Below are 17,785 nucleotides of genomic sequence, written 5' to 3'. Positions count from 1 at the left end.
CAAATATATCTTAAACATAAATGTTAAATGCTGAGAACAGAATTTTTAGAAGAAGTTAGAGAAACCAGGGGTCTGAGTTTGTAATCCTGCCAAGGATGTTTCTACTCCAAGCCCCTGCTCCCAATGCTTTGTGTAGATGTAATCAACACAGTGCAGGTAGTCAGAGACCATCACCAAGTCCAGAAAATTACTAAGACCGAAAAGGACCTCACAGGTGGCCACATCTGCTGCTGCTTATCTCGCAGCCCCAGGGAAGACCCACTACACCAGTTTCCTCTGCTCAGCTGTCTGTTCCTCCTACTGTGAGCAGTGACTCTGCACTAACCATGTTGTGTCTTCTGACCTTGCCTGAGCTCTCCTCATAGCACCCAGCACAAACACTCAGAGCATATCGCACACAGTCACTCAATTCCAATCCTCTGCAGAGCGGAAGTTACAGCATGGTACCCAAAAGATCACTCTTTCTCTCTTTCCTAGAGTCCCCAATTGGCCATTGAGTCTTGAGTGACAGGAGCACTTCCCTATGGTTAGAGTGTGCTGAAGGGACACAGCACAGTAGTTCCTGGCACAGGCTTCCATTGCAGGACCAGTCTTTTTTTCTTAAGTGGAGAGATTTGCATTTCAGTAGCACTCTTACCTGTTCACCAAGACCCTGCATTTCCACCTTTGCACTCACCCCAGGGCAGAACCAGCCTCTCAGGCCTCCTGAGCTCAGATGCCTGCCCCTCCCCCTTTGCCCTTGAGCTCACCAGGTCCCAACTTCTGAGCTTGCCTGAGGTCCCAGCAAAACCCTCAGACACTTCCCTTCTTCTTCCTGGCATCAGGGTGCACAGCTTGCAAAGCCATTGCTCATTTTAGAGTGGAGTTATCAGTCTATCCCACAAGTGAAAGGGTACACAAAAGATTCCAAATTAAAGAGAGTTTAGGAAACATCATTGTTGTTTTGTGGCTTCATGCTGTGTTCAGGAAAACTGCAGCAACCTTTCACATGATAGATAGGAAACAAACCTGGGAGGAGAGCAGGCAAGAGATGATAATCATTTTGGAGGGGTTGGAAAATGGCTCTGTGGTTAAGAGCGCTGCCTGCTCTTCCAAAGGTCCTGAGTTCAATTCCCAGCAACCATATGGTGACTCACAGTCATCTACAGGGCGATCTGGCGCCCTCTTCTGGTGGGCAGGCATAGAAGAAGGTGAAACACTGTATACTTAAATAAATCTTTTTTAAAAAATAGAGAGAGAGAATCATTTTGAAGCACTAAAACTTGAATCAACACATCTTCCTCAGTGGAAAGGGGATTAAAAAGAAAACAAAAACTCACAATTGTGCTAGGGCTGGGGGTGGGGCTGGGGTAGAGGATGGAGTGGAGGTGTGAAGGGAGGGAGGGGTGGGGATGAGGCCGCCTTCCCCAGCAAGGAGAGAAGAGTCAGTGGGTCTCTGCTGAGCAGAGGGCTCTTAGAGGACATAGGGAATCAGCAAGGCCAGGGAGTGAGCCAGGCATGATGTTCAAGGTAATGTCTCAGGTGACAGACTAGCAGTCATGCTGCTTCCCTGCTGTGACACACAGGCACCCAGATGCTTTTTAATTACACAAGTTTCAGATAATATTCCAGCAACCCCAGCACATTGGAGGCCAATTCATATCCTTGAATTTGACACCTTGGCTTTGTGAGGATCAGAACGAATGGGAGGTGTGGCCAGGTGTGGTAGAGCATGCCTTTAATCCCAGCAATCCTGAGGCAGAGGCAGGCCAATTGCTGGGAGTTAGAGACCAGCCTGGTCTATAAAGTGAGTCCATGACAGCCAAGGCTACACAGAAAATCCCTGTCTCAAAAAAAAAAAAACAAAAAGAAAAAATCCACAAACAAACAAAACCACCAAGAATGGGGTTGGGGATTTGATGGAAGTCATGAAGTCATTTACCCTGGGCTATGGATCCTCAGTATAAATTTTGTAGCCATAGCTTGCACCAATCTCTCCCCATACCTGTTAATCCTAATTAGAGTCCTGTTTTGCCAGAATGCATGTCTTTGTACCCTATTCTTGCCTGGTGGCCAGCGAGGCCAGGAGATAGTGTCAGAACGCCTGGGACTAGAGCAAAAGATAGTAATGAAGATGCTTTATGAATTTCCCAGAAGTTCTATGGTAGCTAACAATCTGCTGTAAATTCTGCCCCAGGAGATCTGGGATCTTCTTGGCCTTTGTAGGCACTGTGTACAAATATATACAGACAAACACCTGTAATCATAAAATAAAAACAAGGCTTAGAAAAAAAGAAAGAATGGACTTCTCGACATTGATGTCACAGGCCTCAGTCAGAGCAGCCAGGGCTAGTTAAAATGAACTCTTTCGGGTCCTCCATGAAAGCAAGTGTGTCCTTCTTTTTATAATTGGTATATGTTCCTGCATGATTTTTACCCAACAGTGGCCACAGATGTCTCTGTCTTTACATTGCGACCATCTTTAGACGTGGATGTGCTAGTTGAGCATGAGTAGGAATAGGCAGAACTCTATATGAACTTGTCCAGACTCACGATACAGTACCCCAGGCTTTCTTTTTGGAGAGTTTTTAGAAATAAGGCTTTCGAACTGGAAAGACCTTTCTTTAATGTGGATCTTTTGAGATGATAATATTGATGTTTGTTTAGGGCCACAGCTATGGGTGTCAACCTACATATAAAGAAAATATTGTAGAAGGAAGCTTTCTTTCTCTGCCTGTTTTCAGTAGTCTTGGCTAGGAAATTTTCATTCCTCTAGTGTCTTTACATCCTACTTTTTGGACTTCTGGAGTATACTGAGCACCAGATAAGACATCCAGCTTCATGGACCAAAAAAGTTCTAGAGTCTTTACATTTCTTTTGGTGGATAGTCAAGGTTGAATTGGCAGGTCAACAGTTGTGAGACATTCAAAAAATTTACTTTCAAAATACACAGAATGAGATCCATTCTACCAGTTGTGCTCATGTTGAGAACCTTGACTAATAAAACTGTGTTTTTCATCTGCCCACTGTGGAAGATGTGCTGGGTAGCAATAGTACTTTGTTGTTGTTTGGTTTTTTGTTTGTTTTTCAACACAGGGCCTCTCTGTGTATCCTTGACTGTCCTGGACTCCCTTTGTAGACCAGGCGGCCTCGAACTCACAGCAATCCGCCTGCCTCTGCCTCCCAAGTGCTGGGATTAAAGGCATATGCTACCACTGCCCAGCAGCAATACTGTTTGTAGAATCATTATACCCTGATCCACTTCTATTTAAGTATTTACTTACCTTGAAGACTACACCTTTTATAATTATTCATTTGTTAAGAGCTTAATTTGATTTAACAGAAGAAAAGCCCTAAAGTAATGGAACCATCATTGAGCTTTTGGCAAGAGAAAGACATCTCATTTTGTTTGTGGTCTGGTTCCTGCTAAAACTGCTTCCTCTCTCTGTACAAATGCCTCTTAAGTAGCTTCCCTGGGCTCTCTCTAGTGGGAGTGGGCCATATCCTATTCTACCACATCTTCTCTGATTCATCACCTCTTCTTCCACACAATCATATCACTTTCAAGACTGTGTGCTGCTTCCTTCTTTAAATTCACTTAATCTTCAATTAGGATTAAAGGACTATATCACCATATATAGATCTAAGCTTTTCTTTACTAGATACCTGCTCTATACCAGGCTGGCCTTAGACCCAAATCTGTTTACTTCTGTCTCCTGGATTACAGGCATGTTTTGTATTACAACTGGATCACACAGACGTCGAAGACCTTTGGATGTGATCTCTTTCCTGCTGGGTTACATAAGCCTAAGAAAGTCTTTGCATGTGATCTCTTAAGAGAACAGCCATGTTCTGAATTAACACTCTTCTGCAGAAGGGGGCATCCCTGGGAAAGGAGGGGTCCTTGGAATCTATGGGGGTGAATCTAGCTGAGACCCGTACCATCAGGTTCTAAGAACCGGAAGTTGCCAACCTCTATAGCCACGTGGGACTTCCAGTGGAGGGAAGGGGACACAAAACCACCCTTAAGGCCTTCAACCCAAAATTTATCTTGCCTACAAAAAGTATAGGGATGAAGATGGATTAGAGACTGAAGAAAGGGCAAGCCAATAACTTGCTACTCTACATAAGACCTACCCAAAGGAGAAAGAGCCAATCCTTGACACTATTAATGATACTTTGCTATGCTTGCAGACAGGTTTCTAGCATAAGTGTTTTCTGAGAGTCTTCCTCCAGCAGCTGATGGAAACAGATGCAGAGACCCAGAGCCAAACAACAGGCAGAGCGCAGGGAATTTGGGGGAAGGTTGGGAAGAAAGATAGTGGGATCCTGGGTAGTTGAGGACACCACAAGAAAACCTACAGTCAACTATCTTGAGCTCATGGGGACTCACAGAAACTGAACCATAATCAAAGAGCATACTTGGCTGACTACACATACATAAAAGATGTGCAGTTTGGTGAACATGTGGTACCCTAACAATGGGAAAAGGAGCCATCTTCACTATGCTGTCTGCCTTTGGATCCCCTTTTCCCTATCTGGGCTGCCTCCTTAGGTATCAGTGGCAAAGGATGTTCTTAGTCGTGCTGCAACTTGAGATGCCAGGGGAGGTTGATACACTTGTGGGCCTCCCCTTCACTGAGGAGAAGGAGGGCTACTTGGGGAAAAGGAAAATGAGGGTGGGACTGGGAGTAGAGGAGGGAGAGGTCAGGCTGTAAAGTGATTTAATTAATTTGTTCATTAACGCGGCTCAGTCTATAGTCATGGATGCTTGATAGCATGAGAAGGAAGCTGAACAAACAGGTTCAAACTCAACACAGAAGAAACAAAAACATAAAATGGCTTGAGTCTACAGCCACCCAAATCTCATCCCTAAAAAGACATCTAGGTCAACTCTTACTACAAAAGCTCCCCTAAGAAAGCCAATTAAAAAAAATAAATAAATAAAATATAATTAAAAAAAAAGAAGAGCCGGACGTGGTGGCGCACGCCTTTAATCCCAGCACTTGGGAGGCAGAGGCAGGCGGATCGCTGTGAGTTCGAGGCCAGCCTGGTCTACAAAGCGAGTCCAGGACAACCAAAGCTACACAAAGAGAACCTGTCTCAAAAAAAATAAAAATTAAAATTAAATAAAATAAATAAAAAGAAATTAAAAAAAGAAGATAAGTATTTAAAGAAATGACACTAACCAGAGTCATTCTGACCTGTTCAATTAAATTCTGATATTGGTCATTATTGACCCACAGTGAAAATGCATTTCAATCAACTTCAATGATCCTAACAGTCTGCAATAGCTCATCCACTATTCAGGAGTACAAGCCGGGTGTGGTAGCACACGTCTTTAATCCCAGCACTCGGTAGGCAGAGGCAGGTGGATCACTGTGCAGCCTGGTCTGCAAAGTTAGTCCAGGAAGGCCAAGGCTACACAGAGAAACCCTGTCTCAAAAAACCAAAAAAAAAAAAAAAAAAAAAAAAAAGTACAAAGACTCTTCTGACACTCCAGAAAATCTTTTGATAGCTATATTTTCTAAAATCTGGAAACAGGTTATATCTTTATAATATACAATGGCACAGAATAAACCTTCCCATTCTAATTGAGAGGAAGGTACATATAGTGAGGCAAGATTGGATGGACACAAAATCAATCAATCAATCACTCAATCAATCAATCCAGCAACTCAAACACCAAGTACCCTAGCTTTGTCTCAGATACATGGGGCTTCAGTTTCACAGGGTATAGATGGCCCTATGACTGCAATTTCTCATTCATCACTCAGTTTTGTTACTTTAACTCAGTATAAGGATCTCTCTATGATGTATTTCTCAGAGCTTAGGTATCTCATCATCTTATGGTCTCAAAATGCAACACAGGCTACATAGCCTAAGCCTGGTGAAATGAAATCTCATAGTTTCCTTACTAGGGCACTGTCTCTGCAAAACATAAATAGCTGGAGCAACGTTGAACTGAAGTCACAGAGACAGAATACATGACCTTGAATTGTGCATCTTTCTTGTTTTAAAAACCAGTGCAATGGGGGCTGGAGAGATGGCTCAGAGGTTAAAAACACTGGTTGTTCTTCCAAAGGTCCTGGGTTCAATTCCCAGAAACCACATGGTGGCTCACAACCATTGATAATGAGATCTGGTGCCCTCTTCTGGCCTGCAGACAGAATACTGTATAAATAATAAATAATATTAAAAAAAAAAAAAAAACACCACTACAGCAATGGGTGATCCTGCCAACTTTGGTTTCTAAACTGAGATGAAATATGCCAGCCATGGACCAGAGTTGCAGCAGGTTTTATATGAAGTGCCTGCTTTGCAATCACTTTGCCTATACTTTCCATTCATTTAAGGTGTAGCAAGAATGGGTGTTGCCCATCTTAGGCTTCCAATGCACAGTAGGGCTTTCTATTTACTGGTGCTAAGCTCCTTGAGAATCCCTTCCTCTCTTTCAGGATTTGACTGCCATCTAAAACTACCTAGTTCTGTTTTTTCTCTAAACCCACACACTGCACTTTCTTCTGCCCCACTTGTTGTTTTTTTAGATGGTTCTGTCAGCTCACAGTCCAACATTCTGTAAGGTTAAAAGAGAAATTCAACCTTGAAAATTATAACAAAACCCATGGACAAAAATTGTTCCTGGCTTGCTTGCTTACTTGAGCACTCTCTTATATGCAGCCTGATTTCTTATCCAACCCAGGCACACTTGCTAAGGGATACTGCCACCTTACTGGAAGAGCCTCCCACATCACTCATCAATCAATATAATCTCTCACAGACATAGCAATCAGCCATTCTGATGAGGGCATGCCTCATCATTAACATTTTTGCCTGCTTTAATTGGCTTATCTGCAGTTGAAACCTTCTTAAGCCAACAAGCCTGCTAGCTTTGGCCTCTTGGGGTTCAGGAATAGCCCACACTGACTACATGGACACCAAACTCAGGTTAGAGATAGTTTACTGACCATTTAACAAAAACAGACTGGTCAAGAACATAGTATGGGTTTGTGAAAGGACACTGTGACCCAGACCATTCACAGAGTAATTTAAAAAACATAATCAGGAAAAATCAATTTTATGTCAGGTATACTGTATCCTACCTAGGCAAGAAAAACTCTATTCCTGCTACATGTGCCTAGGTGGATAGACAAAGCATTTTAAACTAATTCCATGGGATATAAGGTAGAGGTATTGGGGATGTGCTATTGCCCTACTCTTCTCCTGAGAAAGAACAATGCAGGGTAATATTGCTTAACTCCAACAGAACACACATTTATCTTTAACTCATGCAGAACAAGCATTTATCATCTGTTGTCACTGATTCATGGTATTGTTTGGTGCTTCCTATTGGACTGGATTTCTGGTACCCTGCCAAAGAAGAATAGAATCGCCTCAAGGAACTGCGTCTAAACTAGTTCACACCCCCTTTTTCTATCAACAATCTTTCTCCTCTACCTCTGGTTGGTAGATTAAAAGGAAGATAAAAGGATTTAGGAACCCTAAGTAAAGTAGGTTTTGAAAAATCTAAACCTACAATAGAGTTGGCACTGGAGCTCACAGAGTAGCTCCAGTTGAACAAATCTCCCACCCTGTGAGTTCCCTGTCAGCAGCAACTACAACTGATGCTTTGGGGGCTGCTGCCTTTTCCATGGCTTCAGCTTCTCAGTTTCTCCAGGAGTGTGGTCGCTCTTTCCAGCACTGTGGAGATTTAGCCACAGCAGCTCTGCAGTCCTGGGGTGTTGCTGTTTGGAGGTGTGGAGAGGCCAACACCACAAGCTGAACATCTGAGAACCCTTCTCATGGAACACACGCAGGTGGCACCCATGTGAGCAGAAGATGTAAAAAGGGGGCACCCAGGGAATGATGTAGGTGGATTCCAAGGCCAAAACTTGAAACAGCCCTGTCTGGCTGCTGGAGATTATCAGAAGTGGACCTGATAACTTTCTTGGAAAATTTACATAGTTCACCAAAAGAGTCCATGGCAGAGAAGGGTTTACCTGTTGCTTGATTCTGCATGAATAATATGAACAGAAATATGCTTCAGCTAACTGCTATGAAAATCCAAAGAATTGGGGCTGGAGAGATGCCTCAGCGGTTAAGAGCACTGACTGCTCTTCCAGAGGTCCTGAGTTCAATTCCCAGCAAACACATGGTGGCTCACAACCATCTATAATGGGATCTGATGTGCACTATATACATAATAAATAAATAAATCTTTAAAAAAAAATCCAGAGAATTCACTGGATATTTACAGAACATTCCACACAAACACAGAAGAGTTTGCCTTCTTCTCAAAAAGAAATGGAAATATCTCCAAATTGAACACATACTCAAACACAGTGCACGTCTCAAAAGGTACATGGTAATCGAAACAACCCCTGCATTCTATCTGACCAGCATAGACTGAAGCTACACATCATCAACAACAGAAACAAAGGAAGTCTTTAAAACTCATGGAAACTAAATAACTCTCTCCAGAGGGAAAATGGGTCAAGACAGAAATAAAGAAAGATATTAAAGACCTTGTAGAATTCAATGCAAATGAATGCACATCATATGTAAGCATATAGTACACAAGAAAAGTGATGATAAAAGGATAGTTGACATCACTAAGTGCATACATAACATATACAGGAGATCTCTTACTAGGAAATTACCAGCACATGTAAAAGTCTAGAACAAAGTGAAGGAAGCACAACTAAAAGTAGTAGACAGGAAGAAACTATTGAATTAGGGCTAAAATAAAAAAATAAAAACAAAGGGAACAATACAAGGATTTATGAAACACAGAGTTGGTTCACTGAGAAAAATCAACAAAATGGACAACCCTTATTGAAATAACTAAAAGACAGGGAAGGAATAGTCACATTGGAAAAAAAAAAGAGAGAGAGAGAGAGAAGAAAAAAGAAAGAAATGAGCAGGGTGCCGTACAATGGGAAAATCTCCAAAATCATAAGGATATACTTTTAAATACCTGTATTGGACCAAATTGAAAAATCAAAACAAAATGAATAATTTTCTTGATAGGTACCCATTGGTCTGATGTATTTTGATGCTAACTAATATAAGACCATCACATCTGGGCAGGACAAATGGAATAGACATGGCTAAGGGTCTAGGGCTTGGGAAGACAGAGAGAATCTTGGGATGAAGACAGATCTGAGGACAAGGGAGAGAAGGAGGTCTCACCAGCATGGGTTAGGGGGAGGAGAAGCACATGGCCAGCATGGATGGAGGATTTGGCCCTGATGAAGAACATTAGCAAGTATATGGGATTCTGGATGTGAGGTAGCTTGATAGAAATTATTAGAATTAAATGCTGTGGGATTGGGACAGGTATCCCATACCTGCCCCACTAAGGGAAGTAGTTTAGAGAATTAACATCTGCCCTGCCCTAGGTTAACTATGGGTATTTTAAAATATAACAGGTGTCTGTGTCTTGACTGATTGCTAGCGGGTTATACTGTTGTAATAATAATAGGTATAGGCCTAATAATGTTAATTACTTACAGGTAAACCTAACAACAACATGTAGCACTTACCAAAGTTAACCCCAGATGACATAACAATTTACCATAAGTAGACCTCTAACACCTAGTGACATGAAAGAATTCATTAAAAGACTCGAACAAAAGAAATGCAGGACTGGGCCTGGAGAGATGGCTCAGAGGTTAAGAGCACCATTTGCCCTTCCAAAAGGTCCCGAGTTCAATTCCTAGGAACCACATGGTGGCTTACAACCACCTGTCATGAGATCTGGTGTCTTCTTGTGGTGGGCAGGATACAAGTGACCAGAATACTGTATAAATAATATATATATATATATATATATATATATATATATATATATATATATATTTCATATATATATATATATATAATATATATAAAGAAAGAAATGCAGACTGGACACTTTTAGTGCATAATTCAACGAGACTTTCAAAGAAGACTTAGTTTCAATACTGCTCAAAGTACTCTACAAAATAGAAACAGAAGGAAAGTTACCCAGTTCATTTCATGAGGCCACAATACCTTAACACATGAAGGATGTAAAGACTCAACAAAGAAGGAGATTTACAGACCAAATTTGTTCATGACCATGGAAGCAAAAATACTCTATAAAATAAATGTAAACTTAATCCAAGAACATATCAAAAAGATAACCCACAATGGTTGACAAAGTTTCATCCCATTGATGCAGGAATGGCTCATGACAGGAAAACCAGTAATGGTAAAATAAATAAACTGACATAGGGAAAAACATCACAGGGTCATCTTATTAGACACTAAGCAAGCCCTTCACAAAAATTCAACACCAATTCATGATAAAAGTCTTGGAGAGATTACAAATGCAAGGGACATACCTATACATATTAAACACAATTTACACAAGTCTATAGCAACACCAACTTAAATGGAGAGAACCTCAAAGCAATTCCACTAAAATCTGTCCTCTTTCTCCATTTCTACTTAATGTAACACTTGATGTCCAACGTAACCAATATGACAACTAAAAGTGGTCAAGAGGATGGAATTTGGAAAGGAGGCATTCAATGTATCCTAATTGGCAAATGATACTAAAGTATATATAAGTGACACCAAAAACTCTACTACCAAACTTGTACTGTTTGACTTTGCCCTTCTGTGCAATGTTAGCCGCTCAGTTCAGACAGACACCAAGAACCAGTAGCCTAAGTCTCAAATGTCTGAGCTGACTTAACTGTGTCAATGAGGACTGCATATTTTGCATAAGAGAGTCCATTAAATAGAAATTTATTATTCAGTGGCTAAAACCTACCCAAAATGTTTACCCACCGATCTGGTCGGCTTCCATTCACATGCATGAGTTAATCCATGCTGAAAAATGACATCGTCACTCACCTTACCTCAATCAGGTCTTTCTTCATAGTATTGACTCTCGGAGCTGACTGCCCTAAACATTAGCCTGTGAGCTAGTTAAGGCCTGTCCTGCTTCACTCTGCAGTGTAAAAGTAAACTGCATCCTGTTCTGTTCTGAAGACAGAAGGCATGATCCACATGAAAATCTTATTCCTGATATGGAAATGGACAGTTCATTACATGACTAAAGTGAGTATTTTTAGACTCTGCTGTGGTACAATCCTTTAATTAAAGAACTTAGGAAGTTTAGTCAAGAAGAAAGACTTTTCTCAAAGACATTAGATGCAGCGGTCCTAGAATTAATATGCATACATACATACTTATAATACACACACACATAATACACACAAATAGAAAACTAACTAATAAAAAATATCTGTAATGACAGCTAAAAAAAGATTTTGCATTCTACATGCTGCTGCCGTTAAGTTTTTTTAAATTTAGTCCCCAGGTTATGTTTTGAACAATTTAAATATGGACTGGACACAGCAAGCCTAGCCACTTAAGACATTTGCCCAGCAATGATAGTGACAGAAGTATTTTTAAGGACCCAGGCCTTCAAACATCAGTGACAGAGTCCTAAGTGGAAGGTTCCAGAGGATGAGAAAGAAAGGAGAAGTAGAAGATAGAAAGTACAAAAGCTGAGGTGAGGAGGTTTTGCACAAGCTATATCTTATATCAAGTAAGGTTTTAAAGAATTGCATCTTGTATCCTAGCATCCTGACTTCTAACAGGCCGGTTAGCATACTGTTTATCTGTGGGGTGTGTTGGAGGCAATCCTCCTTCAGCTAAATTCTAGCTGAGCTTTTAAAATTTCTATGAATTGCTGCATCCTTCACATCATCAATTCTACTTTTCTCCATCAAAGCTTAAGACGGGCCAAATGTGGCCACATCTGGCCTTTGCTGACCACACAACCTCAGGGAGGACCCACCACACCAGCTCCTGTAGCCCACTTTTCTGATGTTCCCCAATGTGGGTGTTCAGTTGTCATCTACCTGGTCTGTTAGAGCCCACTTCTTTCTCCAACCCTGCCCCCTGCAAGGAAAGCCTCTGCACATTCTTAGCATTCCTTGAGATGCTCCAAGCCCCTCCCCTGGGGCCAAGGGCTTCCCTAGTACAGCAGGTGGCCAATACTTAATCCTCTTTCACCTGTAATCCTAGTTGACAAGGGGGGGGGGGGCTGAGGAGGGCGGGTGGGGGAGGGCGGGAACAGCGGGGCGATTTCCTCAGGCCTTGTATACTGAGGCTCCTGAACTAGCCAAGAAATTTCACTTCCTAAGTAAACTTGCCCGGTTTACTTTTTTTTTTTTTTTTTTTTTTTGGTTTTTCGAGACAGGGTTTCTCTGTGTAGCCTTGGCTGTCCTGGACTCACTTTGTAGACTAGGCTGCCCTCAAACTCACAGAGATCCACCTGCCTCTCACAGAGATCCACCTGCCTCCGTTTTACTGTCAATCTGTCCCCATTGGCTTATTTCACCTGTGGAGATAACCCATCAGTCAGCAGTGACCCTGAGCTCAGCATGTTGCCACTTTGGCGCTTGCCTGAGCTTCCCTCACAGCACTCAGCAGCAGTGCTCAAAGCACAGCACACAGACCCATTAAAGAAAGCTCAGCTAGAGAGCTGCACTTGTGCGTGGCAGCCAGAAGAAAGAGCCTCATCTTCATAGTGGCTGGTCTGCCAGGAGGCTCTGATTGGCCAGCAAGTCTCCAGGGACATGAGCACCTCCCTTAGAATTACAGTGTCCTGAAGGGACACAGCACAATAGCTCATGGCCCAGGCTTCCAGTCCATTTGCAGAACTGCAGAGATCGGCATTTCAGCAGCTCGTGTGCGTATTCTCCAATAGCCTACTGGTCTGTCTTCCCACACAGCCCCACCACTCCAGCTAGCTCTCCACAGCAGCCTGCTCCTCCCGTTTGTGGGCAGTGACCCTCCACTCACCATGTCGGGACTTCGGAACTTGCTGAAGCTTCTCTCACAACAGCCAGCAGCAGAGGTCAGCGCACACCACGCGGAACCACCCGAGCCTGCGCAGCTCTTCAGCAAGGCTCCCGGAAGAACCCGCCTCCGCGTCTCTACCTGGAGGCTCTGATTGGCCACTTCATGTTGACTGACATATACACTGACCATACTAAAAAAGTTTAGTACTAGAAAATACGTTAATATCGCAAGAAATTAGAATAATCAAGAACGTGTACAATATCTATGAAAAAATAAAGGGGATGGAGAGAAAAAGCCTAAAACAAAAGCAGAAACATAAGTCGGGCGTGTGTCGCGAGCAGAGAGTTTACACTCAGGATCCGGAACAAAGGAGGCAGGCCAAGAGCAAGCGATACGTTTTAGCAAGAGAGGTTTATTAGCAATACAAAGGCAACTACAACAAAAGGCGGCAGCTATAATTCCAATAGGAGTAGCATTTAGCATCTTATAATATCAATATTCTGGGAGCTTATGCCATTAGGGTATACGACCTGATGTCGCGATGATCTGTCAAACAGGTTCGCTGCTGCGACTTGATTCAGTTCTCGGGTTGTTATCTGACAGCTTGTCTGTCTGCTCCGTCCTGGGAGAGCGCCTTGTTGTCTGGCAGCATTTCAGGTAGTCATGGTGACAGCGAGAGAGCTGGCTGCTTCTTCTCAGGGTTTTTATACTTAACTTAACCTTATCCTCTTTAATTCACACATCTAGCTTTCTGTGTCACTCTTATCACCAACTTGCAGTCGTGGCTGCTTCTAGGTCAGAATTTACTACTAAGGTTTTATCTATCACTCACACATCTGGTCACACGTCAGCTTTTTGGACTGTCAGCTGCTTTCTACACTGGGCTTTGAAACAAGCCCTGACATGTTTATTACATTCCACCCCCTGACACCTGAAATGATGTCAACATGAAAGGTGTCATCCTGGTTAAGCCATCAATTGTTGGCTATTGATGGTCAAACAGTTGCCTCGCAGGGCTGGGGTTTACAAAGTCATAATGGCACAAATTTCTAGTAATTAAAGTAAATGGTTTCCTTAAATTAGCTTTAATATGCAAACGTTTTAAAATTCTATATCTTCTATTCATTTCATACGATGTTTTAAAGGCTGCAAATTCTAATAACATTTCATCCATCATTGGTGCTATCAGGGTTCTAATTGCCCATGACTGTAAGCTATTTGGGGTATAAACATGTTCTACTGCACAACTACAATAATAATCTCCATATAATAACATTCTAGCTTTATAAGGGTCATGTCTTATCATTGCCTTACATAAACTATAATGAGCATGAGATCCTTTCATAATATAACAAGAAAATAGGCTTGCTAACATATGTACTACTTTTTCTATTGGGTGACTTAGTATATTATCTAAAGGGTGGTGTACAAAATGATTCATTAAAAATAACAATTTATCATCATCCGGGGGGGCCTGAGAGAAACATGGATGAGAATCTGTGTCGACAGAAATGACAGGATTCTTCTCCAATGTGTCCAAGTGCCAATCCCATTCTATGTAGAAGATCATTGATTTGGTCAAAATGCCTGTGGTAGAAGTGTGAGATGAAAATGTGGGGTCCGTTGCGCTGTAATAGGTCACACCGTCTCCCACTGGGTCCTTTTCTGAAGTTTGGCATACTTTCCTCTATTTCTGCATGACAAAGCAAATTTTGCAAGAATAATGACAACAATAGCAATGCCTGCTACCATTACCATTTCTTTAAACCATTCCCACCATCCATATAGTGGGGAACATATAAAATCAAGCTGTATAATTCTTGCTACATAGTCAAAAAAGCTACATTTTCCAATTTTGCTATGCCAATCTTTATGAATCAATGAGTTAGTTCTTAGTATTCCCACTAATTTATGTGTTTCTTGCATATTTCTAGTTAGGCTAGTTTGGGCTGTTTTAATTTTGGTGTGTATGCTTTCCAGCTGTTTTTGATTGAATTCTGCTAATCTTTGTAATTCCTCATTTTTCTGTACAAATTCATTGTAATGTTGCTTTTCTAATTCTTCTATAAACATAGTTGGTGATGTGTATAAGTGTACCATTTGCAAAGAAATACTGGTTACCTGTGTCTTGTTCATGGCATGTAATATAGAGCAATTATGAACCAACCAACAGCCTGCCTGTAGGGTAAAGGCTGTGTTTGTGTTGTTCATAGTTTCTTCATTTAGGTTGGTACAGCTAATATTCATTATTGAGTTTGTAATTAAATCCCATCCGATGTCCAATGACACCATGGTAATTATGTTTAAATCGTAATTTTTCATTTGGGCATTGGGAGCAATTCCTTAATGCTTGTCTTATTGCATGCCAAGAAATACCAATATTCCTTTTGTCAAACCAATGTTTGAGTGCATGGGCACCAATGTGTCCCATTTCCTTATGTAGTGCAATAATTTCATCTTTTGTTACCTCGATGGGTTCTACATTTGGTTTGACCAATTCATAATTGGTCCTAATAATCTTTTTAGTCAGATTAATATCCTGGATTTTATAAGTTTTCTTAATTTTAACATTGGCCACAATGGCTGCTAATTTGTCCACTATATCATTATTTTTATGCATATCATCTTGCTTATTAGTATGGGCATCTACATGAAATACTGTAATTTTTATTTGTTCTCCTAATATTGCTAATTCTTTCCATGCTTCCCCTGACCATAATGGTTTACCATTTATTTTCCAGTCGGTCCTTCTCCATTTGCCTGACCAGACCGCTATCCCATTTGCCACACACCATGAATCGGTGTACAAATTTAGAATTTTCCTATTTTCCTGCTCTGTTTGTCTAGCCGCTAATAATGCTGCAATTACTTCAGCATGTTGGGCAGATTTTCCTGTTCCCTGGTCAGTCACTATTTTACCATCTTCTGGCCTGTAGGCAGGAGCTTTCCACCTCACTATGTTGTTGGTTGTTGTAGATGACCCATCTGTAAACCATGCATTAGGTATTTTCTTGCTGAACTCCTTAGTGCCCCACAGACCAATGGTCTGATCTGGGCCAGGTTCAGTGCCCTTAGGTATAAGACTGGGTGGTATCAACCAGGTTGGGTTTTCGGTATTCCCTGATCTCAGAACTTCTTCTGAGGCTTGGGATATACGACCCTGAGTTGATACTTTATTGTGTCTGAAAAAGTCTGACAGGTACCACTTCCAGTGAAGTACTTTGCCTTCCATGGGTAGTCCTGCCCAGGCCTCTCCAGGTGCTTTTATCCAATCTATAATGGGCATTTCTGTTCGGATCACAGTTGGGTTATTCTTTATTAGTGAGTGGGCAGTTCTGCATGCCTCATATGTAGCCCAGATGGTCCCCTCAAATAGAGAGTATTTCTTTTCTGACCATGGGAACTTTTTGCAATAAAAGCCAATTGGTGTTAATCTACTTCCTTTTGCAAAAATATTCCAATTACCATATCCCTTTGTATACAATACTTCTATTATTACTGTATCTTCCTTATTAATGTAGCCAAGGGATTGGTATTGTCTGATCAGGTCAATCATGGTTCTGACCACCTTTTCCTGAGCTTCTGACCATTCGAAGTCTTGGGTTTTTAAAATTATTTTGTATAGGGGTTGCAATAAAAGCTGCTGATAGGGGATGTGTTGGCGCCAGTAGCCAAATAATCCTATCAGATGTTGTACTTGTTGTTTATTTTTAGGCTGTTCTAATCTATCCAACTTATTTATCACTTCTTCTGGTATTTTAGGCCCTTCTGTGGACCAATGTACTCCTAGAAATTTTACTTGTTTGCTAGGTCCTTGAACCTTGGTTTGATTAATAGTCCATCCTTTATCTCTTAGATGTTGTATTAAATTTTTTACTGTGTCCTGAATTTTGTCTTTGTCCTGTCCATAAATCATCAAATCATCAATATAAGATACTAACTCCACCCCCTGACTATCAAAGTCCTCCAGGGTTTTCATTAGGGTGGTGTGGGCTATAATTGGACTGTTTAAATAGCCTTGAGGCAGTCTTAAAAATTTATATTGCTTTGACTGCCAGGTAAAAGTTGTTATTTCTTGTGATGCTGGATGCAATGGTATTCCAAAGAACATATCTGAGAGATCTATAGTTGCCATCCACTTTGGTGCTGCTTGTCTTATTCTTAAAAATATATCCTCAATGTCAGGTAAGGTTCCTGGCATTTTTGGACTTAATTCATTAATTTTCCTATAATCTACTGTAAATCTCCATTTGCCATTTGGCTTTAATACTGGCCAAACAGGTGAATTATAATTAAAGCTTTGGGTAGGTGTTACTATGCCTTCTTTAAGCAGTTCCTTTAAGGTGTTTGTAATGTCCTCTATTCCCCCTTTTATAGGATATTGTGGGGTGAAGGAGGGCTTAATTTCTGGTAACCTTACGGGTTCTATTTTTACTTCTGCAAAATTAGTGAAGAATTTTTTAATGTTTTTAATTTGCAAAAATTTTGAAAAAGCATCTTAATATGATCTATTCCTAAAACACTTGAGGGTGCAGTAAAGCTTGCCATGTCTAACTCATATTTTTTACCAAATAAGTCTACTGTTACCTTGATAACTGGTACTGTTTTAGTTGAATTTACTCCTTGTACCTGTATATTTTTAAATCCTTTGTTTTGGTTTGGGTGACAGTTTATAATACTGATTTGACTTCCTGTATCCAGTAGCCACCTTACTGGTTGTAATTTTCCATTTATATCTATTGGGAAGTTAACAAATGGTCTGGAGTCTAGGTCCTGCCATTCTGGTTCCGTTGCCATTGTCTGACTTGTGCTTGTGGGTGAGGGGCAAAGTACTTTGCTGTGAAGAAGCACCATGAACAAGGCAACCCTTATTTAAAAAGTAACATTTAATTGAGGGTTTTTTATGGTGATAGACTTTTAGTTCATTACCAACATAGTAGGAAGCACAGCAGTGTCCAGG

At 41.1% G+C, this 17,785-nt stretch overlaps 1 protein-coding gene and 1 long non-coding RNA gene across 3 annotated transcripts in view; one reads left to right on the top strand and one right to left on the bottom strand.

Moving 5' to 3' along the window:
• Positions 1-13,283, bottom strand: part of LOC311587536 (uncharacterized protein) — a 304,514-nt gene extending 291,231 nt beyond the window's left edge. For both annotated transcript variants that reach the window (XM_084764485.1, XM_084764484.1), the window contains exon 1: positions 12,826-13,283. In XM_084764485.1, coding sequence (XP_084620611.1) covers positions 12,826-13,014 — 189 coding nt within the window. In that variant the 5' untranslated portion in view covers positions 13,015-13,283. The remainder of the gene's footprint in view (positions 1-12,825) is intronic.
• Positions 3,042-5,373, top strand: LOC311587566. Its single transcript, XR_014775899.1, has 2 exons — positions 3,042-3,114; positions 5,043-5,373. It is a non-coding gene; the product is annotated as an uncharacterized lncRNA (long non-coding RNA).
• Positions 13,284-17,785: the final 4,502 nt, after the last annotated feature.

The sequence above is a fragment of the Acomys minous genome (genome assembly GCF_964271855.1).
Source record: "Acomys minous genome assembly, chromosome: 16".
In the NCBI taxonomy this organism is placed as follows: Eukaryota; Metazoa; Chordata; class Mammalia; order Rodentia; family Muridae; genus Acomys; species Acomys minous.
Note: the sequence above shows the minus strand (reverse complement) of the source record. Positions and strands in the feature narration are given on the sequence as shown.